Source organism: Pteropus medius, unplaced genomic scaffold (genome assembly GCF_902729225.1).
Source record: "Pteropus medius unplaced genomic scaffold, Ma_sr-lr_union100, whole genome shotgun sequence".
NCBI classification, from domain to species: domain Eukaryota; kingdom Metazoa; phylum Chordata; class Mammalia; order Chiroptera; family Pteropodidae; genus Pteropus; species Pteropus medius.
Window position 1 is genome coordinate 4,445,118 of NW_024349800.1, and position 25,006 is coordinate 4,470,123.

At 42.1% G+C, this 25,006-nt stretch overlaps 2 protein-coding genes across 3 annotated transcripts in view; one reads left to right on the forward strand and one right to left on the reverse strand.

The window, feature by feature from the left end:
- SYN2 (synapsin II) overlaps window positions 1-25,006 on the forward strand; it is a 164,318-nt gene that overhangs the window by 108,351 nt on the left and 30,961 nt on the right. Inside the window, exons 2-5 of the mRNA XM_039886761.1 lie at window positions 9,262-9,319; window positions 10,605-10,696; window positions 12,882-13,038; window positions 16,284-16,373. Coding sequence (XP_039742695.1) covers window positions 9,262-9,319; window positions 10,605-10,696; window positions 12,882-13,038; window positions 16,284-16,373 — 397 coding nt within the window. The remainder of the gene's footprint in view (window positions 1-9,261; window positions 9,320-10,604; window positions 10,697-12,881; window positions 13,039-16,283; window positions 16,374-25,006) is intronic.
- Window positions 1,722-24,483, reverse strand: TIMP4 (TIMP metallopeptidase inhibitor 4). 2 transcript variants are annotated; one of them, XR_005658163.1, is made up of 6 exons: window positions 24,233-24,483; window positions 22,936-23,033; window positions 22,390-22,504; window positions 19,680-19,804; window positions 14,031-19,042; window positions 1,722-1,731 (listed from the first exon to the last, which is right to left on the reverse strand). XR_005658163.1 is itself a non-coding variant. In XM_039886762.1 (5 exons), exons 1-5 carry the CDS (start codon window positions 24,369-24,371, stop codon window positions 18,845-18,847), a joined length of 675 nt encoding a protein of 224 aa, XP_039742696.1. In that variant the 5' UTR covers window positions 24,372-24,483; the 3' UTR covers window positions 11,956-18,844. The 2 variants fall into 2 exon arrangements, 1 of the variants encoding a protein (XP_039742696.1); XM_039886762.1 differs by lacking the exon at window positions 1,722-1,731 and having other exon boundaries at window positions 11,956-19,042.

A 25,006-nucleotide genomic window follows, 5' to 3' on the forward strand; every position in this document is an offset into this window, starting at 1 on the left:
TTAAACTTGAAAACTTGTCACTGCTAGGAACACTATTTATCTGGCATAAAATAAATTCATATCATTTGAAAATTATATTTGCTCAGTGTTTCTCCAAAGCAAACTTTATAACTGACCCACTTTGCTCCAATATCAAATCAGCCTGATTTAATTTTATAAGCCAGTCATGGAAAGAGAATCTGTCCCATGACTCCAAAGCATTCTGTTCTGTAGCTCCCCTATAATTACAGATAAATGCATCCAATCTATCCATCATGTGCTCTCTTGAGTTATAGGATTCTTTTTTTCTGTATTTGATAATCTTGTTATCTTGTGATACTGCATCATTTAATTATTTCCCAAAATAGAGATCTTCAGAAAAATCTGCTCAGAAAAAGTGATTTGCTGTTCCCAACTAAAGCTGTAGCTAGGGTGTTTATTCAGAAATTAGTCATTTTCAGAGCTTTGAGATTGCTCTTTTTCTTAAGGGGTCTCATGTGCCTCCTAAGGGTGTTGAAGCCCTCCTGCAGAACACTTGAGGGAATTTTAAACTCCAGAGAAGCACTAAGTTGGTATGGTATCCTTAGAGATCTATAAGCACAGGACTCATTGAGTATGGTTGCCCTTTCTGCTATTAAAGTCCAAATGTCTAGATTTATTTAATTCAATAACTCAATAAACACTTCCTGAGAATCTACTATGTGCCAAACAGTAGGACAGGCATTGGCAGTACAAAAATAAATAGAGCACAGTACCTATCTAAAGAAGTATAGTCTCTAAACTTGATCATCAGAAGTGCTGAAATTTAATTTTACTAGCTAGCTCTGCCACCTACTAACTGCTATTATTAAGCAAATCACTTAATATATCTGAGCCTCATTTTCCTATAAAACTAGTAACATTGAGGTGATGTTCTTGTAAGGCATGAAATATTATGAAATTGATTTGGTTTTCTGGGATGAATGATGTATATAGTCACTCAGTGTTCTCTTTCCCTTTTCATATCCTTTTGTCCCCTTTGGATTTTTACCTTTACAGACTGAAAAAGACTCATTATTTCAGCCTTTCCTAAAATCAAAGCCTTTTCATTTTGTTCCTTTTTTTTTTCCCCCTTTGGGCCATTTCCACCTTCATCGTGTCATTTGTATTTAGATTGGTGGATCTGATATTCTATATCACAAATACAGTATGAAAGTACCAAGGCTTGTACAAGATAAGGTCAGAGTGTAAGAAACCCTTTATATTTGGTTTCCAATAAACTTGCTGATGATAACCAACATTTTTCACCTTTCACTCTCAGTATTTTTGTGTTTTGTCTGTGACATCTCACAGGATTGATGTCTTAAGAAAACAATTTTCTGTCATTTCAGTTTCCTTACTGGACTGTAGTCAAATGCTCATGATCCTCTGATAAGATTATTTCCCCTGAATGTTTTCTTACACTTAGTCACATTAAAACTCCTCTGCCACATTTCTACCCACATCCTCATCTTTCAGTTTATCCCTAATCACCTTGGCATTTTAATCCCTGGAAGAGCTGAATGCCATCTGCAAACTTGGCAATTTCCCCATGCACACTCTTCCAGTTCGTTTATATGAATGTTAACTAAGACGCCAGCAGCTTACTTTCCATCAAAGAAGTGCCCTAGTTACAGAGTATTTGATTTAACAACTTAATCACTGAATTAATTATATCAAGGTCCAGCCACAGAACATTGCCTTTATCCAGAAAAGTGTTCCATTCTTCCTATCCTTTGTGTCTTATTCTTAAACCAATTATCCATAACAGACATTTCCCCATGTACTGAAAGAAAGTTTTATGGTTCATGAATTAGATAACGAGTCCAAATTTGAGATAAGAACCCTTTTTACCAATGTAAGATCCTACTTGACTATTTTAATCTCTCAATTATTTCTGTTACAGAACATCTATAGGAGTCCTATACCATTTTCTATCACTTCACTGAATCCTATTTTTTAATATCATTGTCATTTATCAGCTAGATTCTAAGTTCCAAGGCCTAATCAATCAAATGAGCGATTGAGTTTCCAGATAAGTGTTGTCCAATAGCTATTGGTTTGCCATGTACCAGTAAAACAGCAAGTCCTGAAGTCTAGTTACTATACCAGCTTCCCAAATGGTCTTGAGCCCTGGTGTGTTCCATCCAGTCTCTTCTAACATTCCAGACAAAGTAGTCTCAGATCTTAGGCACATTTTGTCATGTCACTTCTCTGCTTAAAATCTTTGACAGTATTTTTGGAGATAGTTGGGAAAAGTTGAATACAGGTATACCTTGGAAATATTGTGGTTTCAATTCCAGACCACTGGAATAAAATGAATATCACAATAAAGCAAGTCACAAATATTTTTAGTTTCCCTGTGAATATAAAGTTATGTTTATACTGTAGTCTGTTAAGTATGTAAGAGAATCATGTCCAAAAAACAATATACATACCTTAATTTAAAAATACTTTATTGCTAAAAAATGCCAGCCATCATATGAGCCCTCAGTGAGTTATAATCTTTTTGCTGGTAGAGGTGCCTCGATGTTGATGAAAACGTAATATCTGCAGCGCTCAGTAAAACAAAGTATGCTTGTATAGAATTATTAAGATATTAAAAATTATTAAATAATTAATTATTAAAAAGTCATAGGATAGGCAACTTCGTAAAGAGTAGATCATAAATTACTAGGGATTGAGGAGAGAGGAGAGTGGGCAGTTATTGCTTAATGGCTTAATGGCTACAGAGTTTGTGTGGGATGAATGAAAGTTTTGGAAATAGTGATGATGGTTGCACAAAACTGTGAATGTACTTAAAGACAAATTTTGTTACATATGTTTTGTCACAGTAAAAAAAAATTTAAGTTATTATCAGTTAAAGATAATATTTAAAATTTTATAGGAGAAATGACATGACATTTTGGATTTGCTTTAAAACACTGAAATAACAGTTCCAATAATGGTTGAGGGTGATGAAAAAGATTGGCAAAATGTTGATAACTATTGAGGATAGAATTTTTTAATAATAAAAAGTTTATAAAAAATTTTTTGGAGGCTAGCCATTAAGTCTCAGCTACTCAGCCTGACATTTGAAGTCCTTTGCCAGTCAGTCTGTTCTCTTTCTCAGGAAACTCAGCTCTCACTGCTCGGCTTACAGTGCCCTTCCCTGCAGTCAGCTAGCTGGTCTGCTGCAGTGCTCTATGCTCACACAGCCTTTGCACTCACCTTTCAGTTCTGCTTATGTGGCAGACTCCTACTTATTTTTTAAGACTCAGCCTTCCCAGACTTCTCCAGAGAGAACTCCTTCCTTTGGGTTCCCACACTCCATTGTTGGTACTCCTGCAACAGCTTATACCACATGTTACAGTCTTTAATTTATGCTTCTCCTCTCCACTAATCTGACCTTCTTGAAGATAGAGGAAATTTATTTTTCACTGTACATCTTTCTGAGCTACATGAAACTTTTGTTGTTTTTTTTAGTTGTGTCCTTTAAATGTTTTTTAGAGGAAAAGGTAGAAAGATAGGAATGTGAATACTGGTTATAAACCATGAGACTTGAATGGGATCTTAGCAATTACCCATATGGATATTGGTCTCCTTTTCTAGAATATGCGTTCTTTACTTCATAACTGCTAATGCACTTTTACATTACTACCACTGAGTGCTCAGTTTGTTGCTAAATTTACTGACAAATCACAACCTTTTTTTCTACAGATTGCAAAAAGCCAACTATATAATTTGGGTTATGTGGACACACACTTTTTAGAAGAAACCATTAATTTTCAGGCATGGTTTGTTAGAGCAGCAAATAAGTACCTGGAGGGATGTCCTGGGCCAGTGGAGTCAGTGGCTATTCAGCTGGCCTAAGTGGGTGGGTAAGTTGACTACAGCATGTCTGCAGTATACATCTTGCCAGTGGGTGGCAGCAGGCACCTACGATTTCTCTCCAAGACCAGCAGGCCTAATTTTTTTTCCCCTTTGTAGTGTGGGTAATAGGTATCTTCTACTATTTCTAGTTTATTTGCTAACTCCTTGATGCGTAGAGTGTTTGGCTGAAAGAACAAGGCCTGAGTTAGAGACCATGAGAGCCAGAAACTAAGCACCTTGTTAAAGATAAATATCTAGACCAGTGCTAAGTATTTACTACGTGCTAGGTTCGAGAACTCTAAGAAAGCCTTCTTCCTGAGTGCCATCTGGAGCCTGCAAATGCATTGTTAGTGTTTTCATCTTCTACCTTGAGGTTTTAATCCTTGTGTAAACCTCAGTCACCTAGGGAGGATTTACACTCTAGGCTATTTTAGGTCCTTTAGTTCCAGCTGAATGAAATTGAGAACAAATTTTCATGTAGGGAAGGATTGGGAAGAAAGAGCATGACACTCTGGGATGTGCACATGTGAGGAGAGAAGATGGCTGGGCTTGCAGAGACAGACTCAATCCACTCAATCTTGAAGGTCGTCTCTTCTGGTTTTCTACATTGTCCAGCGAAAACCATCACTCCTAATATCTCTAGTCAATAAGTAAGCCCTGATTGTGAACTTACTAAATACACAGCTTGGTGAAGGAATTGGAAATTTACAGATGCAATGATTAAATTTGTATAAGCCTTAGCTCAGAGCATATAATCTGACAACATGACGTAATCAATATTTAAAATCCAAAAATATTCTGGAAAATTCAGGATTCACATATGAATGGTTTTTGTTCCGAAGCATCATTACATAATCTATTGTCTGAGGGTGGGGGTGAGAGAAGGTGGCACAGATTATTAGACAACTAATTTTAAAAGGTATAGCAAATGATGATGCTATGAGCCAAATATGAGCAGACAGTAAATGGGATGAAAGTTCAGAAGAGGAAGAAGCCATATTGGCTGTGGTAATAGTAAAACAGCAATAATACCTGGTATATAAACATTTATTGCATTTTGCTAGTAGTACTTCATATTTGCAGTTGAGAGTTTCCAACACTTTAATCTGAGTTATTCTCATCTGGTCTCATTAAGTCTTCAAACAACCTGTGAGTCAGGTATTATTAAATGAGGTAAAATATATAAAATACTTAGAATAGTGAATATTTGCTATTATTGTTAATCCTATTTTATATCTGAGGAAACTGAGGCTCAGAAAGGCAGCTATTTGCCCCAAATCACAGAGCTGAGAAGTGGTGGAACTAAGCCCAGACTCAGCTCCCCTGGCTCCTATTTCTAGACCTTTCTTCATTATCTCATACATAAAAGAGGGGTATTTAAGCTGGGCTTGCCTAGGTTGGGCCAAGTTTGGAGGCAGCTTTAGCAGAGAAGCCTCTGAAATTGTGCTCCTCAGCCTCACAAGCCCTAGTTGGCAGCTGGATGGGAATCGATGAGGATATTCAGTTCTTTGAGTAAGAAGAGTTAAATCTAGAAGCCTCTACTCATTTTAGCAATAAGGGGAGATGGTCCATCAAGGAAACTGCAAGCCATTAAACTCACATAGATCCTCAGCTGCTAGGCTTGTTAAGAAAATGTTACAATAGAGGGAAATTGACAACACAGGCCCCATAGATATTTTTAGTCAGTGCTTTGAGGATGTACATCTTGGGTTCTGTTTAGGATCGAGCACAAGGGGGTGAATTTGGATTGATTTGATGAGACTGCCAGTCAGAAAGTCCTTACTGAACACCTTTTTTTGTGCCCAGCTTATGCAAGGGACTGTGTGTTTGTGGAGGGAGGGGATCTAAGGGAGGTAAGATTACTTTCTCAAACTTTCAAACACTGGGGAGGGTGGTATAATCTTTTTCTTAGGTGGAGGGCAGTGTGGCAGTATCAATGAAAACTATAATTGTGTCTATTCCTTGCAACAGCAATTCTGCAATAAATTATTTGTCCTTATAATGTACATCATGGTGACTATAGTTAATAATGTATTGTATACTTGAAATTTGCTGAGATCATAAGCATTCTCACCACACACACACAAATAGTTGGTAACTATGTAAGGTGATGGATGTGTTAATTAACTTGATTGTGGTAATCCCACTTCACAAAGTATATGAATATCAGATAATCATAGTGTATACTTTATATAGATACAATTTTATTTGTCAATTTTAACTTGATAAAACTGGAGAAAATAAGTTATTTATCCTATGGATATCTTCTTAGATGTAAGCCATTGTAGCACTGTTTGTAATAGCTAAACAACCCAACAACTAGAAATCTGAACGCTCACCAATAAATATTGGTTAAATTACTATATGACCTTCAAGTGGAATTTCATGTAACTATTAAGAAAGAGGTCCATCACTATGTGCTGAAAGTATATTATCACTAAGATATATTTTTAAGTGCAGTGAAGATCAAAGTTCAAAAAAAAGAAGAGTTTATACAGCATGATGCCATATACATATTTGCTTCAAATATGTATATAGATATATGCACACATTTTCCCCACATTGGAAGGCTACGCTTACAACTGATAACGGGGAATATGTGTGATGAGAGAAGAATGGGAAAGGAGAAACTTATTCTTCATTTTATCCTTTATGTACTTTTGAAAATATATTGATCGGTTTACTATCAATTGGTTTACTGTATGACATACTATTTTTTAAAAAAATTTAAGCCATTTGCCTAAGTTCACACAGCCAGGACAGGGTGCAGCTAGGAGTCCCACCCAGACTGTATGATTCCAGATCTCTGTGATCCATAATCCTTCTGGGTTCTAGCATACTGCTTCCTAACAGTGCTCTCTTAGTATCAGGAAGTACTTCTGTCTCTTGCTTGTAAGTTACAAAATTTTTCATGAAAATACCTGGAACCAAAACATTCAAAGGCTGGGAGCTGGGAGAATGTGCTCATTTTACAGAGTAAGGCTCTGTGCGCCATGTGCCTGCCATTTTGGCTCCTTTTCTCCAAGATTGTGGCTCAGCCAAGAGAGGTCAGTGACCCAGAGCCAGGACACACAGATTAAGATTTCTAACAGGACAAATTACCTTAAGGAAAATGCATTAAGATAATTGGAGAGATGGGGGTGGGGAGAAGGCATGAAAACAGTATCATTAGCCAACTTGGTTAATGGGCAGGTGCAGGAAGTGGCAGATAAACCCAGCCAGAATCTATAAATATACTTCAATATTAATGTTCAAAACCCACAAAATAAATGAATTAAAAAATTTGGCAGCATGTCAATACCTGGATATAAACTCCTAGTTCTAAGCTTAACTCTTATGAACTTTTTTGTGATTTGGGCATATTATTTAACTGTTCTGAGTTTTAGTTTCCCTATTAGTCAAATGGACAGCAGTATCTGTCCTGGCTGCCTCACAGAGTTGTAAGGCAAGCAATGTGCCTTGAAAATGCAAGGCATACAGAATGATAAGTTATTGTTAATGTTGCTGAGACTTACCTCACAGAAGGAGAGCTATATTGAGACAGGAAGGTAGAAAGAAGCATCCAAAAAGCTGGTAACAAGGTAGACACACCTCACTAACATAAGAAAGGAACCTCATGTGTCATTTATTCAAGTTCCTCCTTTTTTATAGTCATGGACAAAGGCCTACAGAGTCCAAGATCTGCAGAGCAGTATAGTGTCATATGTAGACTATTATTTAAACCCATAAATAAGATGGAATAGTAGCCAAAGGGATGGGATACGCTACAGGCCTCTTGCCCAAGGGGCTTGCTGAGCCATGAATGTTGAACAGGGTCCTGGAAGCAAGCTGATGAGGCTTAGTAAGGAATTAGGGCAGAGGTTGGGGATGGACTTCAGTGCTTTAACTCCAGGATGGCTCAGTGCCTCTGAGGAGCAATTTGAGGGTGGCCAGGGACTTGGATAGGACAAATGACAACTTCCTAGAACGGACTGTTCCAGAGCCCAGAGAGGAAAGGAAATGGCCTGGCCTTATCCTGGGTAGTTCACAGGAACCAGGGTAGGACGTATTTGTAGTAGAACTAGTGCTCACAACAAGTCTCTTTTGAGCGGAAGAAGGAAAATGGGGTGGGGGTGGGGAGACATGCAACGCAGCACACATGACAAGTCAGGTTTTGTAATGGTGGGAGTGAAGATGGAGAGGATGAATCAACAGAGGGAGATAGTGCTGTGCAGTGCCAAAGGCAGTGGACTCAGACTTGGGTGTGAATACTAGCTCTGTCACTAACTTGCTGTACGACCTTGAACACGCCATTTTCCTCCTCTGAATCTTTCTTTCCTCATCTCAGAAATGAAGACTTTTCTCCCTATCTCATAAGTTAAGAGGATTAAATGAAATGTTTTTGAAAGCAACTAGCACACAATTCCTAGAACATCATGCCCAATATGTTAATTTTATCCCTTTATTTTGGAGAGGGATTTCTAGAAAATTTCCAATGAAACATGCTAATTTGAAGTTTCAAGCACTTAGGAAAGCAAGCCAGACCTAGCTAACAGGTATAGTGTGGAAAGAAAAGCTCTTTTTACAAATGTAGAAAAGGTCTAAGTGGGCAGATAAGAAAATCTTATGGTGGGGAACATAGATTAAAGGCAAAGTAGGAATGGATATAGATATAAACATAAACACAGTCTACTTCATAAAGAGGCTGTGAAGTCATTAATGCATTAATGTGAGGTTCTTCCAGACTCATGACAAAATGTAAAGATAATAAATACTGTACATTAGCCTGACTCTTTTTTTTTTTTTTGACTGCTCAGAAATACAGGATAGGTTTTGTGTTCAATTATAGTCGCTTTCCTCAGCATCCTCCTTTTATTTTTCTGGTATAATTAACTCTTTCTCATTCATTGGTTGTCCTTTTATCCTTGTTTTTGGGGATATGTTATTAACTTAATCAAATTATTTAAAACCCTTTTTGGAAGTATGGGTATAAAGAGGCAAAATAATATCAATTTCTTTAAAAATAAAATTCCAAAGGTGAAAACCAATTAGAAAATCAGAGTGAAATGTCAGATAAGGGAAAATAAACTATCGATGACTGACTTAGTCTTTACGAGGATTAACATTAGAGAAAGTCTTACTTCTAAACTTCTTTGGTAGCCAAAAGACTAGGAATATTATCATATATTACAAAAACCAAGAATGCTCTTTGATTTATTTTATAGGCGGGTGAGTTGGGCATAAAGGAAAGGAAGTGTTTTGCTTGAGTGTCTCAGTTGGGGTGATCCAGCAGCAGAGTTATTAACCCTAACCCAGGTCCCTTGACTGTCATTCCGGGGTTCTGTCTGCTATAAGTTCACTTTTGCAATAGTGAATTGTTAACCTTAAACACTTGTACAAAACTGATTTGTGTGTGTGTTTTTATTTTTCCAGGGCCAAGTGCTTTCGGGGCAAAAAAGTCCTTGGAGATTATGATATTAAAGTGGAACAGGTAATCAGCCTAAAGCCCAGAGCTGCATCTGCGTCATTACCAGTCCCTCTTGGCATTCCAGAGTAAACCATCTAGTTCTGCTGAGTGGAGTACAGTGTTCATCACTGGGTTTCAGGCTCTCCATCTCCTCAACCCCACCCTTTCCCTAGGGCTTTTCTCTTTATGAGACATGGTCCTGAAGGTTGCATCTTTCGATGTATGACTTCTTTTCATGGTTCTGGTGTCTGTAGAGAGGCAAGCAGTGTGGCGCTTAGGGTACTCTTGCTGTGCAGGGTTCTCAGGCTAATGAAAACCTTAAAGGAATGTCTTCTCAGGACCCTGGCCACACCTCTGAGTTATTGGTGGCATGGTATTCCTGAGTAGGCACACATCTGCCATTCAGAGGTACCTACCCTGGGCCTGAGGCTACTGCACTTCAGAGAGAACTTAAAAAAGAACACCTCCTTGTTTTAATGCAGCGAAGTCCTGAAAGGCTCATTTTTTATCTTCCTTTATTCTTTGCTTCATGATAAATTGAAATTAGATCTATTTGGGTAGAGAGGGGATGCCCAGTTTAAATAATACCTGTGTTTTCTGTGTAATAATGGAAGTTAATCATCATTCCTTATACAGCGTGCTGTGATTTATAGAGGGCTTCCCTATCTATTATTGCATTCAGTTCTTAAATTGATAGGCAGGGTTGATAAAAATTTTTCTCATTTTATGCATGGGAGAAATTGTCCCCCCAGAGAAGACAAGTAACTTGCCTAACATCTTACACAGCTAGCTGGGGGCAGAGCAGAAACAAAACTCAATAGTCTAAACTAAAACCTAGTGCTTTTATGTTGAAACTGATAAAGGGCGTGTTTGCCATGGTTCACATTTCTGCTCTCAGAGAGGCAGCACAAAGAATGCTGGTCTGGGAGTCTGAAGACCTGAGTTTTGTTCCTGTCACTGCCAACAATGCTTTTTTTCGGGGGAGGGGCGGGGTGGGAAAAAGGGGAATGGGGGAAGGGTTCTCTTAACAGCTCTTTGGGTAAATGAGGATAATTATCTCTGTCCCTCCTGCCTCATAGAGTTTCTATGAGAGTTGGATGAGACTAGTTTGTGAGAATGCTTTGAGAACTGTAAATAAAATGTTTGGTGGTAGGGATGTTGCCGCTGCTGCTGTTGCTGCTCCTATGTGGAGGACTTAGCAAAGTTAGGACTGTGGGTTTATTCCCCTACTGTTATTTTTATTTTTTTATCATAGTAAAAAACACATAACATGAAATTTACCCTCCTAATCCTTGCTGTTACTTTCCAGGCAGAATTTTCAGAGCTCAACCTGGTGGCCCATGCAGATGGGACCTATGCTGTGGATATGCAGGTGCTCCGGAATGGCACAAAAGTTGTCCGGTAAGGTCCTTTCTGTCCTCAGGGTTACTGTCACTGTCTCCATAGTTACCATCTCTGGCTTGCAAAGTGGTTTCGAAACCAAGTGTTGGAGTGGGATAAAGTGATATTGTGTAGTGTACAGAACTTAATGTTATGTGTACTGTGTACAAGTAGTAGAGGAATACAGAGAAAATCAGCTCCTACCTCAGGAAGCTCTTAGTCCAATGGTAGAAAAAGCTTCATGGACTTAGCGCTTACTTAGAAGTAACTGGATTCATGTCAGAAGAGTTCTAGGATTTAGGCCCCACCTCAACCACTGTAGCTCTATGTTTTTATCTCTGCATATATCTCCCTTGGAAAACTGGATTCCATTGCTTCAAAATTAATTGAAAACTTCTGATCTATTTAAATCTCTATTTCACATTGATTTGCTTAGATTCATTCACTGAGTTGGTAGCAGAGCCCTGAGTTCTGTGTGAATTCTATTAAATCCCAGTCCCGTGTTCTTTTTCTATTTTTTATTCCTGGGAACTCATAAGTCTGATAGGAAAGACTACAGTCAGAAGAGATATTGTGGGTGGAAGAAAATTTGCAATTACAGAGCACTTACATGCCAGGTAGTGTGCTGGGTGACTTATAGACGTGATCAAACGTGACACAACAATTCTGTGAGGGAGTTGATGTGAATTCCAGATGGAGTAAAATGGTTTCCACAGTATTCTTCTTCCCAGGGGCTCAGTTTGACTTCAGGTTTTCAGATGTCAGAGTCTTGCTCTAGGAAGCATTTCACTTCACTCTCTTCCCTACCTCAATCTGTAGTACCCTGACACTGAAGCCTCCAGTATCCAACAGGAACTGGGTCAATGACAGGAAAGGCAAGACTCAGGTGTCTGGAACCTAACAACAGGAAGTGTGAGCTCATCCATTCTGGAGACTAAGGAGGACAGAAAAAAAGGTGTCCATCCAGGAGGGAGTAAGCTCAGGGAGATCCTACAAGAGAGATGATAGGTTTCTCCAATAGCAGGTAGAGTGAATCATAGGGATGCATGCACACAGCAGGTGGTGACAGGGTCCTGGGAGGGATCTGACCAGAATAAAGCAGGCCCTTCCAGATACCAGTGTAGGAACTCAAGAGCTGTCCACTAGTCTAGAGCTCAGTTCCTATAACTGAGATATAAGGTTTGATCTTAGGCATACAGATGGAGCCAGTTTTCCAAAACTGGGAGGTCAGAGCAGCTCTAACACATGCCATACTGGCTTAATGCTAAGTTCCCTGAATGACTGAGGAGGGCTCCTTCCACTCTCACTTTAAAAGAATGATCTTTGAGCCTGGGCAGGACTGGAGCTGTAGGTGGGGGTTGGGTAGGTGCCTGGGCTAAGAACCAGATAGGTCATTGCACAGGGGGTGAAACTGCCAAGTCCTAGAGCCTTGAGGGTAGATGCTGCCACAGAATAGAATCTTTGGGAAGATGGGGTTCCTCAGGAGTAAGGGCATGAAGACAGGAGCCCTGGTCCTGTAGAGCAGCTGTGGCTAGGAGCTTTGCCGGCTAGAGGTGAAATGCAGGGAGCCTTCCCATGCATGGGAACATTCTGTACTCTCAGTGCTTCCTGTAGCTGTTGCTCAACCTCAGTTCTGCAAAAAATATTTGCACCTCTCCCTAGTGTCCGCTTTGGAAGAATAACATTGGGAAGTCTGGCATCTGGACACTTGCTCTCTTGGGGACCCGATGAAGGCATTGCCTATTTTAAGGAGCAGCATTAAGGAGTCAAAACAGGACACTGAAATAAGAGATATCCATGGTAGAATGGTCAAGTCAGCGAAGCATGTTGTCTTCAGAGTCTTCCGGCACTCCCTTGGAGTACCAACTCTGGAGCCACATAGAGACAGGGGAAATTCTTATTCACTTAAGGTGTGAGAGTCTAAAATGCTTTCTTCCCTCCTGAGAGCATTGGTACCTTAGAAAAAGGCAGCGCTTAACCTAGAGGAATAAGGGCATTTCAGAAATCTGTTTCTCAAATCTTCTTTGAGATGTGCCATAATACCTCATTTCTAGTTCATAGAGAAATAATAACAAAATGAAGGACTTGGACCAGGTGGCCCCTAAACTCCCTTCTCTGTCTTGGGCTTTGGAAATGGGAGACAAAGTGATGTATGTATGACTTGAGGTGCTAGTTAATGGCACACTTGCCTCTACCTTCTTACAAGGTCCTTCCGGCCAGACTTTGTGCTCATCCGGCAGCATGCATTCGGCATGGCAGAGAATGAGGACTTCCGTCACCTGATCATTGGCATGCAGTACGCAGGCCTCCCCAGCATCAACTCACTGGAATCCATTTACAACTTCTGTGACAAACCATGGGTGGTGAGTGAGGGTCCCTTCCCCCAGGTAAAAGTGTAGGATCCAGGTCTCTCATAGCCACATAAGGTTATTCTATTATGAGCTTTTTCTGGGTAATTTCACTCATCAACCTCTAACTACAACCTCTCTGTGCTGCGGTTTCTTTGTCTGTAAACTGCCACCAGTTTCCCAGCCTGGTTGTTACAGTACCCTAGTATTTCGGGTCTCTTATAGAAACTAGTTCCCTGCTTTATGTTTCAAAACTGTGCCAGGGAGGGGAAAATCAGAAAGCCTACGCCTAGGGCTTTGCCCCTTCTGGGATCTGGGCTCTGGTGAGGGTTCACATTCTCACCCATTCACAATCGCAGCGCATTGCCTTTGGCAACACAGGAGAACAGCAGGGCTCCCTGGAAAGACTTCAAGTTCTCCCTTCATTTTCACTAAGCAGCTGCCACATTTATGGCATTTTATATATTATTCTCTGCAATTTATGGGAGTGGACAGATTTGGTGACTATTGCGAAGCGGGGGGTACCTCTGAAATGATAACTTTAGTTCCTATTTTCTAAATTTCCTTGTCGTGGGTGCTTTTGGTGTGAGGAACGGCCTTAGTTGGAAAAGGCTCTACCTCACATCACTGTCTTTGAGCACATCTGCCATCTCATAAATTGGTCATGGCAGGCACACTGTGATTTTGGAAGCAGAAGTGGACCTATCAATGAAAATAGCATTCCAGGGAAAGCAAGAATGTCACCATCCCATATTGTTGCAAATAAACCCTGTCACTCTTTCTGGGTTTTTTAGAGACAGATACACTAGGGTTGAATTAAGCATTTTATTTCTAGGAGGGATAAGGATAACTTATTAAATTCAGACTGATCTTGAAATCCCATTTCTTCCAAAATTTTCCTTGATTCATTGCATAAGTGGTTATAATGAACATTATCTTCCTATTTGTTGCCAATATCACCCCCGGATCCCAAATCCATCCTTTTGTCTATGCATAAAGTAAATAACCCTTATCAGATATTACATTTGCTTAATTGGTGACTGTGTGCCTGTGACTTAATCTAAGTTTCTAAGGATGCAAGGGTTAGATGCCAAGCCCAGTACCTTGAGCAGACAAGGACTGCTAGAGATAAGGTGGAAGAGGGCGAGCTCCTAGGGGCCCAACTAATGCCTGGGAACTGGCTACCATTTTAATCTTGGCTGTCCCAGGACTCTGGGAGTCTGCCGTGGGCCTTCCTGGCATCAGTATCGTGTCTGTGTAACTCTGCTACATGCTGGCGAGATAGGGACCCACATGCCTTGGTGCCATGCCAGGGCGTGGGCTGCAGCAGGACAGAGGTTGTAGGCAGAGCTGGCTGGGGATGCTGGGGAGTCTTGGGAACTCAGGCAGGTATCCAGAGGCAGAGCAGGAGTCGGCCAAGCTGAAGTGGGCAGGCAGGGTTTAAAGGTCAGATGAAGTGGAGGAGAGAATCAGACGAGGCAGGAAAGGTATGAGGGGCTGGTCTTGATAGTCAAAGCAAGTTCAAGAACCAAAGAATGGCAAGGACAGGAGGGCACAATGGAGAATGCCTTGGCGAGAAGAGACCTGGGTGCTGTCCCAGTGCAGCCCCAACTCCAGGCATGATCTGGGAGCCTGCCTTCCTTTGCTTCTCTCTAGCCTCAGTCTCCTCATTTGTAAAATAAGATGTTTTGTCCAGAGGTCTCTAAAGTCTCTTTCAATAATGAAACGTTAGGGGCTTGAGAGTCTGTGAATTAGAGATTTGGAGTCATAAACTATATGTCACTAAGTGAAGTGACCCAGAAATTCCAACATTTTCCCATATTTCAAAAACAATAACAAAATTCTATCTTTGCCCACAGAAGGACCACAACAGATGACCACTTGAACTGCCATTTGATAATGGAGTTTGGGAGGAAATATAACAAAATTTTAATGGTAAAAAGTTTAAGGACTGATCTAATTCAATTCTCTCATTTTACATATGAAGAAAATGAGGGCTAGAGAGAAGAAATCATTTGCCAAAGGATACCTAGCAAGTTAGAGGGAGAACAAGAATCAGAAGACTCCAGTTTTCTAGCAACCAAGTCCTGAGTTGTTTACAACTCCAAACCTATCTTCCTCACTGGCTCATGTGCCACAACATCCATTATAGAATAGGACCTAGGATGTTGAAAAATGTTCTAGCTTTCCTTTCTCTGATAAATGGAAGGCAGGTTTGATCTGGTAACTTTTCCTTCTAGCAGTTCCAGATACTGGGTTAGACTGTAAAAATAACACTAAAGTGAAGATGCTGGATTACTGTTTCTGTCAGTGCACTGGGGATGAGTTTGTGGGAATGTGTGTGAATGGACTGAGCAGGAAAGTCCTCTGTGTTTCCTGTGTGAAGAGCATGGTCTCTGTAGAAACTGAAAGGCAACTACTTAAATAGGAAGAGTTAAAGAATGGGAATAAAGGGGTCTGGCTATGAATCTGACTCAACTACTGTATGATCTGGGGCAAGTGACCTCTCTGGGCTTCAGTTTCTTCACTTATAAAATGTAAGGGAGTGAAGCAGGAGTGCTAGATGTTTGCCAAAGAAAGGCCTTTCAACCCTGACACTATAATTGTGTGTACTTCACCTCTCCCTCATGGAGCTGTTCTGCTTTCTCATAGGTGAAGAGTCCAGCTGAGTTCAGTTCTTAGATGAGTAGCAAGACCCAGAAACATTAGGTCTGTCTATTCTATATACCATGACCATCAAAACCCTCCTGCTTCTTTCATGACCCCCCTGCTCAAACTCTGATGACTCCATACTACCTATAGGAAATACCATTCCTTTGCCTGGCATTTGAAATTCCAAGACTTGGCCCCATGTTACCTATCCAGCTTCATCAGTTGCCAGCTTGAGAGATGCAGATGTTTAGAATTAGAGACCCAAATTGCAATCCCAGCTTCACCTCTTTGCAGTTTGGTGACTTTAGGTAACTCCCCTACCCTCTCTGAGTCTCATATATAAAATGATGATAAAGTACCTAGTTCCTCAGTTTAATATGATTGAGTGAAATATCATTAAAATTGAGGAGGTACTGAATGAATGTTACCTCATTCTCACCTTTCCCCAACTAAAGAATATGTTTCTTGAGGATAGGAATCGTTCACTTTTATATCCTCAAAGCGCTTTGCACAAAGCTCTCAACAGAGCAAATGCAAAATAAATCTTTGAATGTTGTTTTGTTTGTCTGTTATCTAGATAAGCTGAAACATTTGCTTCTCTCTTGCAGTTTGCCCAGCTGGTCACCATCTACAAGACACTGGGAGGAGAAAAGTTCCCACTCATTGAGCAGACATACTACCCCAACCACAAAGAGATGGTAGGTGATTGAGCGGAGACTTTACTCTCTCTGCTGTTTGTACTCTGAGCTTATTCACATGTGATTATGGGACTCTAAAGAGGGCCTTGGCATTTCACCCCAGAGATTTTGTTGGGGTTGAACTGTGGACCTGCTTTGTGGGGCCAGAGTGGCTGGATTTTAGCTGATAGCCCTGTCTCTAAAATCTGGAGACAAAATAGGGAAGAGCAGAAACAAGCCAGTTTATCAGGCTGAGAAAGGAGTAAACTTATAGATCAGCAACCAGAAGATCCCACTGTTTAGGGTTCTAGCCCTGGCCCTGCCACATATCATTGGACTAGTTACATTCCCTCACTATGTGTACTTTCCCAATTGGAAAGTTAAATGGGTGTAATTATTACTGACCAAGATATCTAATTTGGTACTTACAAAATTTAAGCGAGATTCTTTAAGTAATTGCCTCCTGGAAAAGTGTGAAGTGCTCCTCAGATATAAGGTGTTGTTTTGTAATTACCAAGTCCTTCTATTCCCTTGATTTTGTCAAGATTTTGATAAGATTGGGTTAACACTGTGCCTTCTCTGAGACTGTCCAAGGATATCAGAAGGAGTAGAGAGATGGCATGGTTGGTTGGTGCAGAGGCTGTTGCTAATGTTTCCTTCATGGAGACCTTGAGCTCAATCTCTTTCTCCCTCTCTGTCCCCACATCCTCTGCCCCAGGCCTTCATGGTCAGTTGGTGTTCCTATTTAACTCACTGATGGAGACCTCCTGCTCTAGCATTCCAGGCGTACTCTGGGGTAGAAATTATGTGTTTCCCTTCTACTCCCTTCTCCAAAAAGGATCTCCACTTGCACCAGTTCTGCGAATCAAGAAACTTCTGGTATATTGTGCATGGCCCTGCTTATCAGCAAACAATATGCAGAAGATGAATAACAATGACCTTGGGCTTTGAAAAGAACTACCTCCTTCATCTTTGTCAGAGCTTCCTCAAGGAGAGGCTCTGGAACTTTAAGCCCTTGTCCTTAATAAATCATTGAGACCAACAGCAAGGCTTTTCCTTTCAGGGCAAGCCAGGAAGCCTTGCAGAGGCTGAGGAACCCTAAGGGGTCTGTGTTTAGAGTTCTCCGGGAGTCCAAGACACAGTGGTGAGGGGACTGAGTTTAAGGGACGATGAGGAGCAAAGTTGGATTTTTCCTATTGTAATATCTAGCAGGGCTAACCACCAAAAAAATTTTTAAAAATTGCAAAGTATACTCCCCATCTACCATCCTTTTCCCACAGGGGCCTTGTGTTATTTTTCTTCTGGCCTCTATCCTAAAATTTGCCCTCAAGTGAAGACCTCCTAAGATATCTCTGAGGTGTCAAAAATTAAATTGAAATTTCATCTCTATAAGAGAAAGGCTTTTTGGCTTAAAAAAGTTCTAAAGTTGGAATGAAGACATTACTAATCAGTAGAGAATTTCTAAAAGAAACAGAAGAGAAGCCTATGGACATCAGTTAAGGGCATTAAAGTTAGTTCACCTAGAGAGATAATACCTAAGTCTATTCTTGTCCAAAGAGGTGTGCTAACTGTGCCAGACCATCTGCCAGAAATGGTATAAAGGGGATTACAGTGTGTGGAGGGAGTTTAGGTCATTGTAGGTCTCACATTGAGTGACTCCATGACCATGCAAGTCACATCCCCAAACAGATGAAAGTGTATGAGAAGATTAGGATGAGTTGAGATTTCAGTAGAGCAAGGGACCCCAAACCCTGGGCCTAGACCAGTACCGGGCCCAGTAGGAGGTGAGCAGCGGGCGAGCTAGCAAACCTTCATCTGTATTTGCAGCTGTTCCCCAGCACTAGCATCACTGCCTTAGCACCACCTCAGGCATTAGGTATTCATAGGATCAGGTCAGGTATTAGATCAACAGGTATTAGATTTTCATAGGAGCACTGGTTTCCGGTGCCGAAAAGGTTAGGGACCGCTGCAGTAGAGGATACACAGCCACAATATGTTGTTCTTTTCATTTTTGCAAATCAGCCTGTTATGATAACTGTCAACCTGCCTTCTTGTATTGCACATCAGAAGGCTACCCCTTCTCACATGTATAACATTCACCATTTCTCCCATCAGATCAATTAATGTAAGAGAAAACATATTTTCCTAGGGAGAAAAGGGAATATAGTTCTGGCTTTGGAAAACAAACTAAGCCAGAATCAAAACTTTCAGTAACAGGTACCGGCTAGACTAAAAGGGTTTGGGAGGCAGGGGAGAAGGTCTGAGGGGAGGACAGAAAAGCCATGCTGCTTTCCTTAGCGTTTGACAGGTTCTGGGCTGGGGTCGAAGACACAAGCTGGAACATGCCCCATCCCTGCTCTAATGCCATCCTTTTGGTATTTCCCATTGGCTGGCAACGATGAGGCCGGTGGTGACAGCCTGAACTCTGCAAAGGAGGAGAACTGGGTTGGTCTTCAGGACTCCCAAAAGAATGTGGTGGTCACTGGTCGGCACTAGGGCTGAATGATGTCGACAAATTCCTTCCTGAGGGTCAGGTGTCCCTGGTACCAGCTGCAGGTGCCATCAACATTCTTCATGCACACATAATGCTGGGCCTGGTACCCATAGAGCTTCCGTTCCAATAGCCAGTCTGTCCAGAGGCACTCATTGGGGGCCGAGATGGTACAGGGCACTGTATAGCAGGTGGTGATCTAGAGTCATAGCCACACAACATCAAAGTGAGTAAGGTGTCCTTTTTCTTTTATTGCCTTTCAGACTCTTACATATCCTTACAGTCTAGCTCAAATGCCCCTGTCATATGAAGCCTTTCCAGTTTCCAAAATTCTCCTTCCCCTGTGTTCCCCACATATAGTATTGCCTCTCTAATGGCATCTCTGGAGTCAGACAAACCTGAGGGTCCTTATTCTGCCACTGACCTTGAGCAAGTTACTTTACTTCCTAGTGCATTAATTTCTTCACCTTAAAATTGAAATCCTAATTCTTCACACATTTGTTATAAAGACTAGATTAAAATATTTTAAATAAATTGACCATTACGGGGCTTGGCAAAGAGTAGCCTCTCTTTAAACAGTAGCTATATTACCTCAGTCTGCCTTATATTATGGCTACCTTCCCTGCCAAAATATAAGTACTTTGCAATCAGGGACTATGGACCATCTTGCTTTCCCATTCGCAACTTCATACAGTGCCAGATCCACGGCAGATCTCAAGTATACTCTAGTAAGTGAATAAATGCATGCGTGAAGGAAAGAATACATGAAGGGTGAGGCTGCAAGCTTCAAGACCCTTCCCCACCCACAAAAGACCTTGTAAATGGACATCTCTTACTTGGCAGCCACAGTTCAGGTGGTAGTGGTGATTCAGACTTTCTCTCTGCAAAAAGGATAAGTTCTCCCAGGGCTCAATGTAGTTACACAAATGGATGAAGACCTTGCCATCGTTGAGGACCTGACCTTCAAGGGGAGATGGAGGAGAACCTAGCATGAGGAATCTGCTTGTGAAGCTCCAGGAGCCCAGTTACTTGAAGAGCTCAGAACTGAAGCCTTTTCAATGGCTTTTAGGTGGCATTGGTAACATAAGGCTCAATGAAGGGACCAGAAAAACCTCTATAATATTTATATCAAAGATTATGTTTGTAGAAAGAAGAGTTGTGGGATGAAAGCCTTTTCCTTTAGCATGGTGCAGAGAGAAGAACATGGGCTTTAAAGTCAGAGTCTTGGTGGAACGCCCTTCTTTTCTATTATTTACTAGCTGTGTGACCTTAAGAAAGTCATGTAACTTCTCAAGTGGAAGATGAGAATTATATGGTTATTGTCAGAATTAAATGAATATTTTAAAAGTTCGCAGCACACAGAGGATGCTCAATAAATAATAAGTCCCTTCCCCTTTCCTACCCTTCCCAAATATCTACGCATATCTGTCTTAGTAAGTCTTTCCCCTTCCCTATAAGAAAGTTCCCCTTGTTTACTTATCATACTCTTTCCTATCTTCCAAAGACACTTTTCAGTACCACCTCATCCTCAAAGCCATCCCTGACCATGTGGTCCACATTTCTTTGAACTTTAGTTGCTCAGTCATTTATTTACTGGGCAACTACTGGACCTGGTACCAGGAATACAGAAATAAATATGACAGGATTTTTTCACTCAAGGAGCTTAAACTAGTAGGTCAGACAGATAAGTAGGCAAAAATCACATTGTTGTGTGATTATATACAAGATGCAGTATAAGAACAAAGGAAAGCACAATTATCTCTGTCTGTGGAAGGGGTGGGTGCAAGGAAGGTGTCTTAGGAGAGATGATGCTCATGTTGGGCCTCAAAGGGATAGGTCAGAGTTTACCTGCCAGACAAGTTGGGAGAAGGACTTCTGGACATTGGAACTATCCTGTGCAAAGGTGCAGCCCAGCTAAACACCTTCTATAACTACAAATAGTTTAGTTCAACTCTGGGGAAAATGAGGGGCTTGGAACTGTCAGTCATAAGTAGCAAGAGACAAAGCTGGAGAGGTCAACAGTGTTATGGTCACAAAGGGCTTTCAACATTAGACAAAAGAGCTTGTGCCTTCTGAAGAGCATGGATGCCCCTGATGACTTTTTAGTAGACCTGTGTTTTGTCATTTATCCTCACCCTTAGTTAGACTTGACTCCTTAAGGGCAGAGAGCATGTTGCCTGCTTTCCGATGCTTCACAGTGCTAGCAGAGGGTTAGGCACACAGAGGGTAGGTACTTAGGAAGGAGGTGGCCTCATCTGTTAGTCCTGGGACATGGAGAGCCGGCTAAGCAGTATGCTCTGCCTCTGCTTCTCCCATCCAGAGGCTTCCAGAGCAGCACAATTCCACATCCTTAGAGCTGGAAAGCCCCTACCAGTGTGGCTTCCAATGCCTATGACTTCTCAAGAGTCAAGTCTGGACTCTGAGCTTTTTGAGGTCTATGACTTATTACTGAGCCTCCACTCTCCTAGCCAAGGCCTGGCAGCAAGTAGGTGTCCATTCATTGTTGAATGGATGAGCAGATAGTGGAATTTCTCCTCCTCTTCTCCCCATCTGCTGTGTTTTTTTTCCATTACCTTTCTAAGTATTTTTCATACTTCAGGGCTAATTTAGATCTGCTTACACAGTGAAGCTTCCCTAATTGTTTATGACTACACAAATACCTTCTTCCTTGAACTACGAAATAATATAGTATTGTATTCATTCACTTATAGAGTCATATTCTTGTGTTGTTCTTTAACTGTTTTATCTCAACCAGTTCAGTATGGAGGAGACCTGCCTAAGCCCAAGTTGATGGAGACAGAACCATGTTACACTCAAGTCTCCTGTTAGAGTTTATGCTTTATTGTACCCCCAGAATAGGGCCTGGGGTGTGAGTTAGCCACAAAGGCTCACTATGAGTCAGGAGTGTGACCCGATGTGGTTGTCTGAAGCTAATGCCATCATATGGTACAGTAATTATAATGTGCATGTTGGGGGTGGGGATTGCACGCACACAATTCTTTACTCTGTGAAACTAATACCTCTCCTGTAGTGTTCAAGATCTTGTGCTAGGGAAGGGACAGGGACAGGCTATATCCCATTGGAGAAAGTAGCCAGAATAGAAAGGGGGCTAGGAACCATGTCCAGCAGACCTGGAGTATCTGTTGTCCTCAGGCCTCTGAGGGTTCATCATAGAGCAGGGGGCAGAGCCGAATCCACAAAGGGCAGTTTCAGAGGGGCAGATTTTGGTTCAAGATACCAATAATCTTATGCCAATTAAAGCTGTTTGAAAATGGAACCTAGCCAACCTACACTGGGCGAGCAACCTGTCGTTAAAGTAGTGAAGCAGTGGCCAAGATTGCTATAATGAGGACTCTTGCATTGAAAGGGAGATTACCAATGCAAGGCTCTTCCCAATTTAGAGGCTGTCTCTTAGTAACACAGCTCTATTTTATACCCAAGAAAATATCACCTGGGTCAGCTTGCTGCCCAGTGACAGCCCTGGCTCCTCCTTGGCTGCCTTCTTAGGACAGAGACTCTTGGGCCACTTGCTGCTCTTTAACTTACCAGTCAAGAGATACTGCTTCTGGCTATTTGCTTCTAGTTTCACACCACAGAGGGAAGAATCAAAAGGGGTGTAGATATACTGAACATCCTTGACCTTCTCAAACCCTTTAAACATCTGAAAGGCAATTACAAAAAAATAATATTGAGTCAGTGAGTAAACGTTATATTTTAACAGGAAAAACTCATTTCTCGATCTACGAAAATTAAGCAAAAGTCTAGGATTTGGTGTACAGATAGCCCAACTGGATTATTTCTCTCTTTAAAAAAATCTGAACCTTGGTTTATTCCAGTGAGAGGAGTTACCTCTAGTGGCCCCCTGCATAGGCAGCTATAAGAAGAGAAGGACACTGAGGTTCTGTCCTGCACTGTCACTCGGATGATTTGACCCCGGCTCCCAACATGTCATCCACTTCCATTTCAGCATCTACACCCCTGGATCACTGAGATGGGGTGCCTGATATACCAGCCCTACCCCTCCCAGAACACAGACCCCCCTATTCTTCCCAACAGTGCAGGGGGTAAAAGCCCTGTCCTGTCCCCATGTACCTTTATCTGTTTGATTTCATACCGGATCATTTTTTGAGTGTCAGCTGGGTCTGCACTGGCAGGAACTACCTTCTCACTGGAGATTTTGGCCCGGATGGCTGCATAGGAAGCAAAAAAAGGGAACCTTCAATAACCTGTGGGAGCAGTCCATCTGGGATCTGGATGACCTGGAGCCCCTGGAGAATTCTGAGTTTAGGTCTTGTTGGGTTGTGAGAATGATGTGAGAGAGTAAGGACCTAGAAACTCCTCCTATGCAGGCAGGCCTATTAGGTCCTACAGTCTCTACATTTTACCTGCTAGTTTTTAGAGTCTAGTTCTCCTTAGCCCAGGGTACCAGGGAGTAGAGATGGGCATCAGGATAAAGGAGGGAGGAGGAGCCCCTGGAGGACAGTCATTGTGCAGTCATCTACTGATGTAGCCCAAGGCCTAAAACAGAGCCTGCCCAGCATTTGTATTAGTAAATGTTTATTGAATTAATAAATAATCTGACCTGCACAGGGGTAGTTCATCTCTTGCTATTTGGGCATTAATCAAAAACTGTTTATGAAGTTTTTCCTCTGTGCCTGGCCTAACACTAGGTACTGAGCCCATAAACATGATTAAGAGACGGTTCTCATCCTGCATAACTCTTGGTCTAATGGAGAACACACTTACAAAGAACAACAGCACAGCAGGAGCACTAAGATGTTAGAGATGCTGTGGTAGCACCAAGGAGTCAGGAAGCCTTCAGAGAGGAGGTACCTGAATAAGACCTGGAAGGATGAATAGGAGTTTGCCAGGAATTTAAAGGTAGGTGAAGGGGCATTCCAGGCAGAGGGAAGAGAAGGGGCAAAAGATGTGTGTTGGGGTGGGCACAAGGTGGAAACCTCAATTATAGGCTTGGACACAGAGAGCTGTTTATAATGAATGCCCAACTCCCCGGCCCCTGACTTCCCCCTCCCCCATCCAGTAGTTAAAATAATCACTGGGCAGTTCCAGTGACTTGTTCACTGACATCTTTAATTACATAGGCAGGTGTGTGTGTGTGTGTGTGTGTGTGTGTGTGTGTGTGTGTGTGTGTGTTGGGGGGGGGGGTCACTGTGGGCCCCTTACACAGTCTTCATTTCCTTGCAAATCAGCCAGTCTCTGTGCTTGCAAGGTTGCTATGGTGCCTGCCCTGCCTGACCCACCAGCCCCAACAGGAAGCAACTGGTGAGGGATATGAGCACCTCCTTTTCTCTCCGGGTCTACAGCTGGGCCCCATACCAATTCCACAGAACCACCCCCTCCTGTGGACCTCCCAGGCCTGTAGACTCACCAAGCGCGGAGTGGCAGAAGTGCTGCTGGGGGTGCGCTGGAGCGCAGGTGCATGCCTCGCTCAGCCCTGGCGGCCGCAGCAGTGCCAGCAGCCGCAGCAACAGCACCCAGCTCGGCATGGTCCGGGGGCTCCGGGGCATGACACTGCAGGGCCCCGACTAAGACAGTGGGGTCTGTAGGAACAAACAGCCCCTCCAGAGCTCCTTCAGAACGTGCCGCCCCTCGCCCTTGGCTTTATGAGGTAGACCTCGGGCCAATCCTACCCGGATGGGCTCCGCCCTCCTTTGGCTGTAGGCCATCTGGGGACGCGGCCCTCTTGAACGGCACGCTCATTAAGATGAAGAAGAAAGCCAAGAGAGAGGCTCCTAGCCTCTATTTCCCTGTCAGAGCAATTAAGCCTCCCAAAAGTGGAGGGATGGCGCTGGGAGAGGGAATGGTGTCATGGCAAAAAGAAGCGCAACAAAGACAAATGCTTGAGGCAAAAAGACGGAGGGACTGTGTGATTCAAGCATTGGGAACAGGAGTGAGGAAAGGCACAAGCAGAGTGAGACAGGCAGAGGCAGACAGAATTACAACAGGCAAAAAAAGATACAGTGACAGAGAAGGACGGACCCCTTGCTGAGCTGCACACTGGGAATAAGACAAGCTACTCAGGGCTTCTTTCAGCTGCAGGAAGTGTTTTCAATGCCCTATTTAGGAGGCTCCAAAGCAACAGTAAACAGTAATGGAATAGGACACAGAAAGTAGGGGTGTGTGTGTGTGTCTTGGCTCTGTT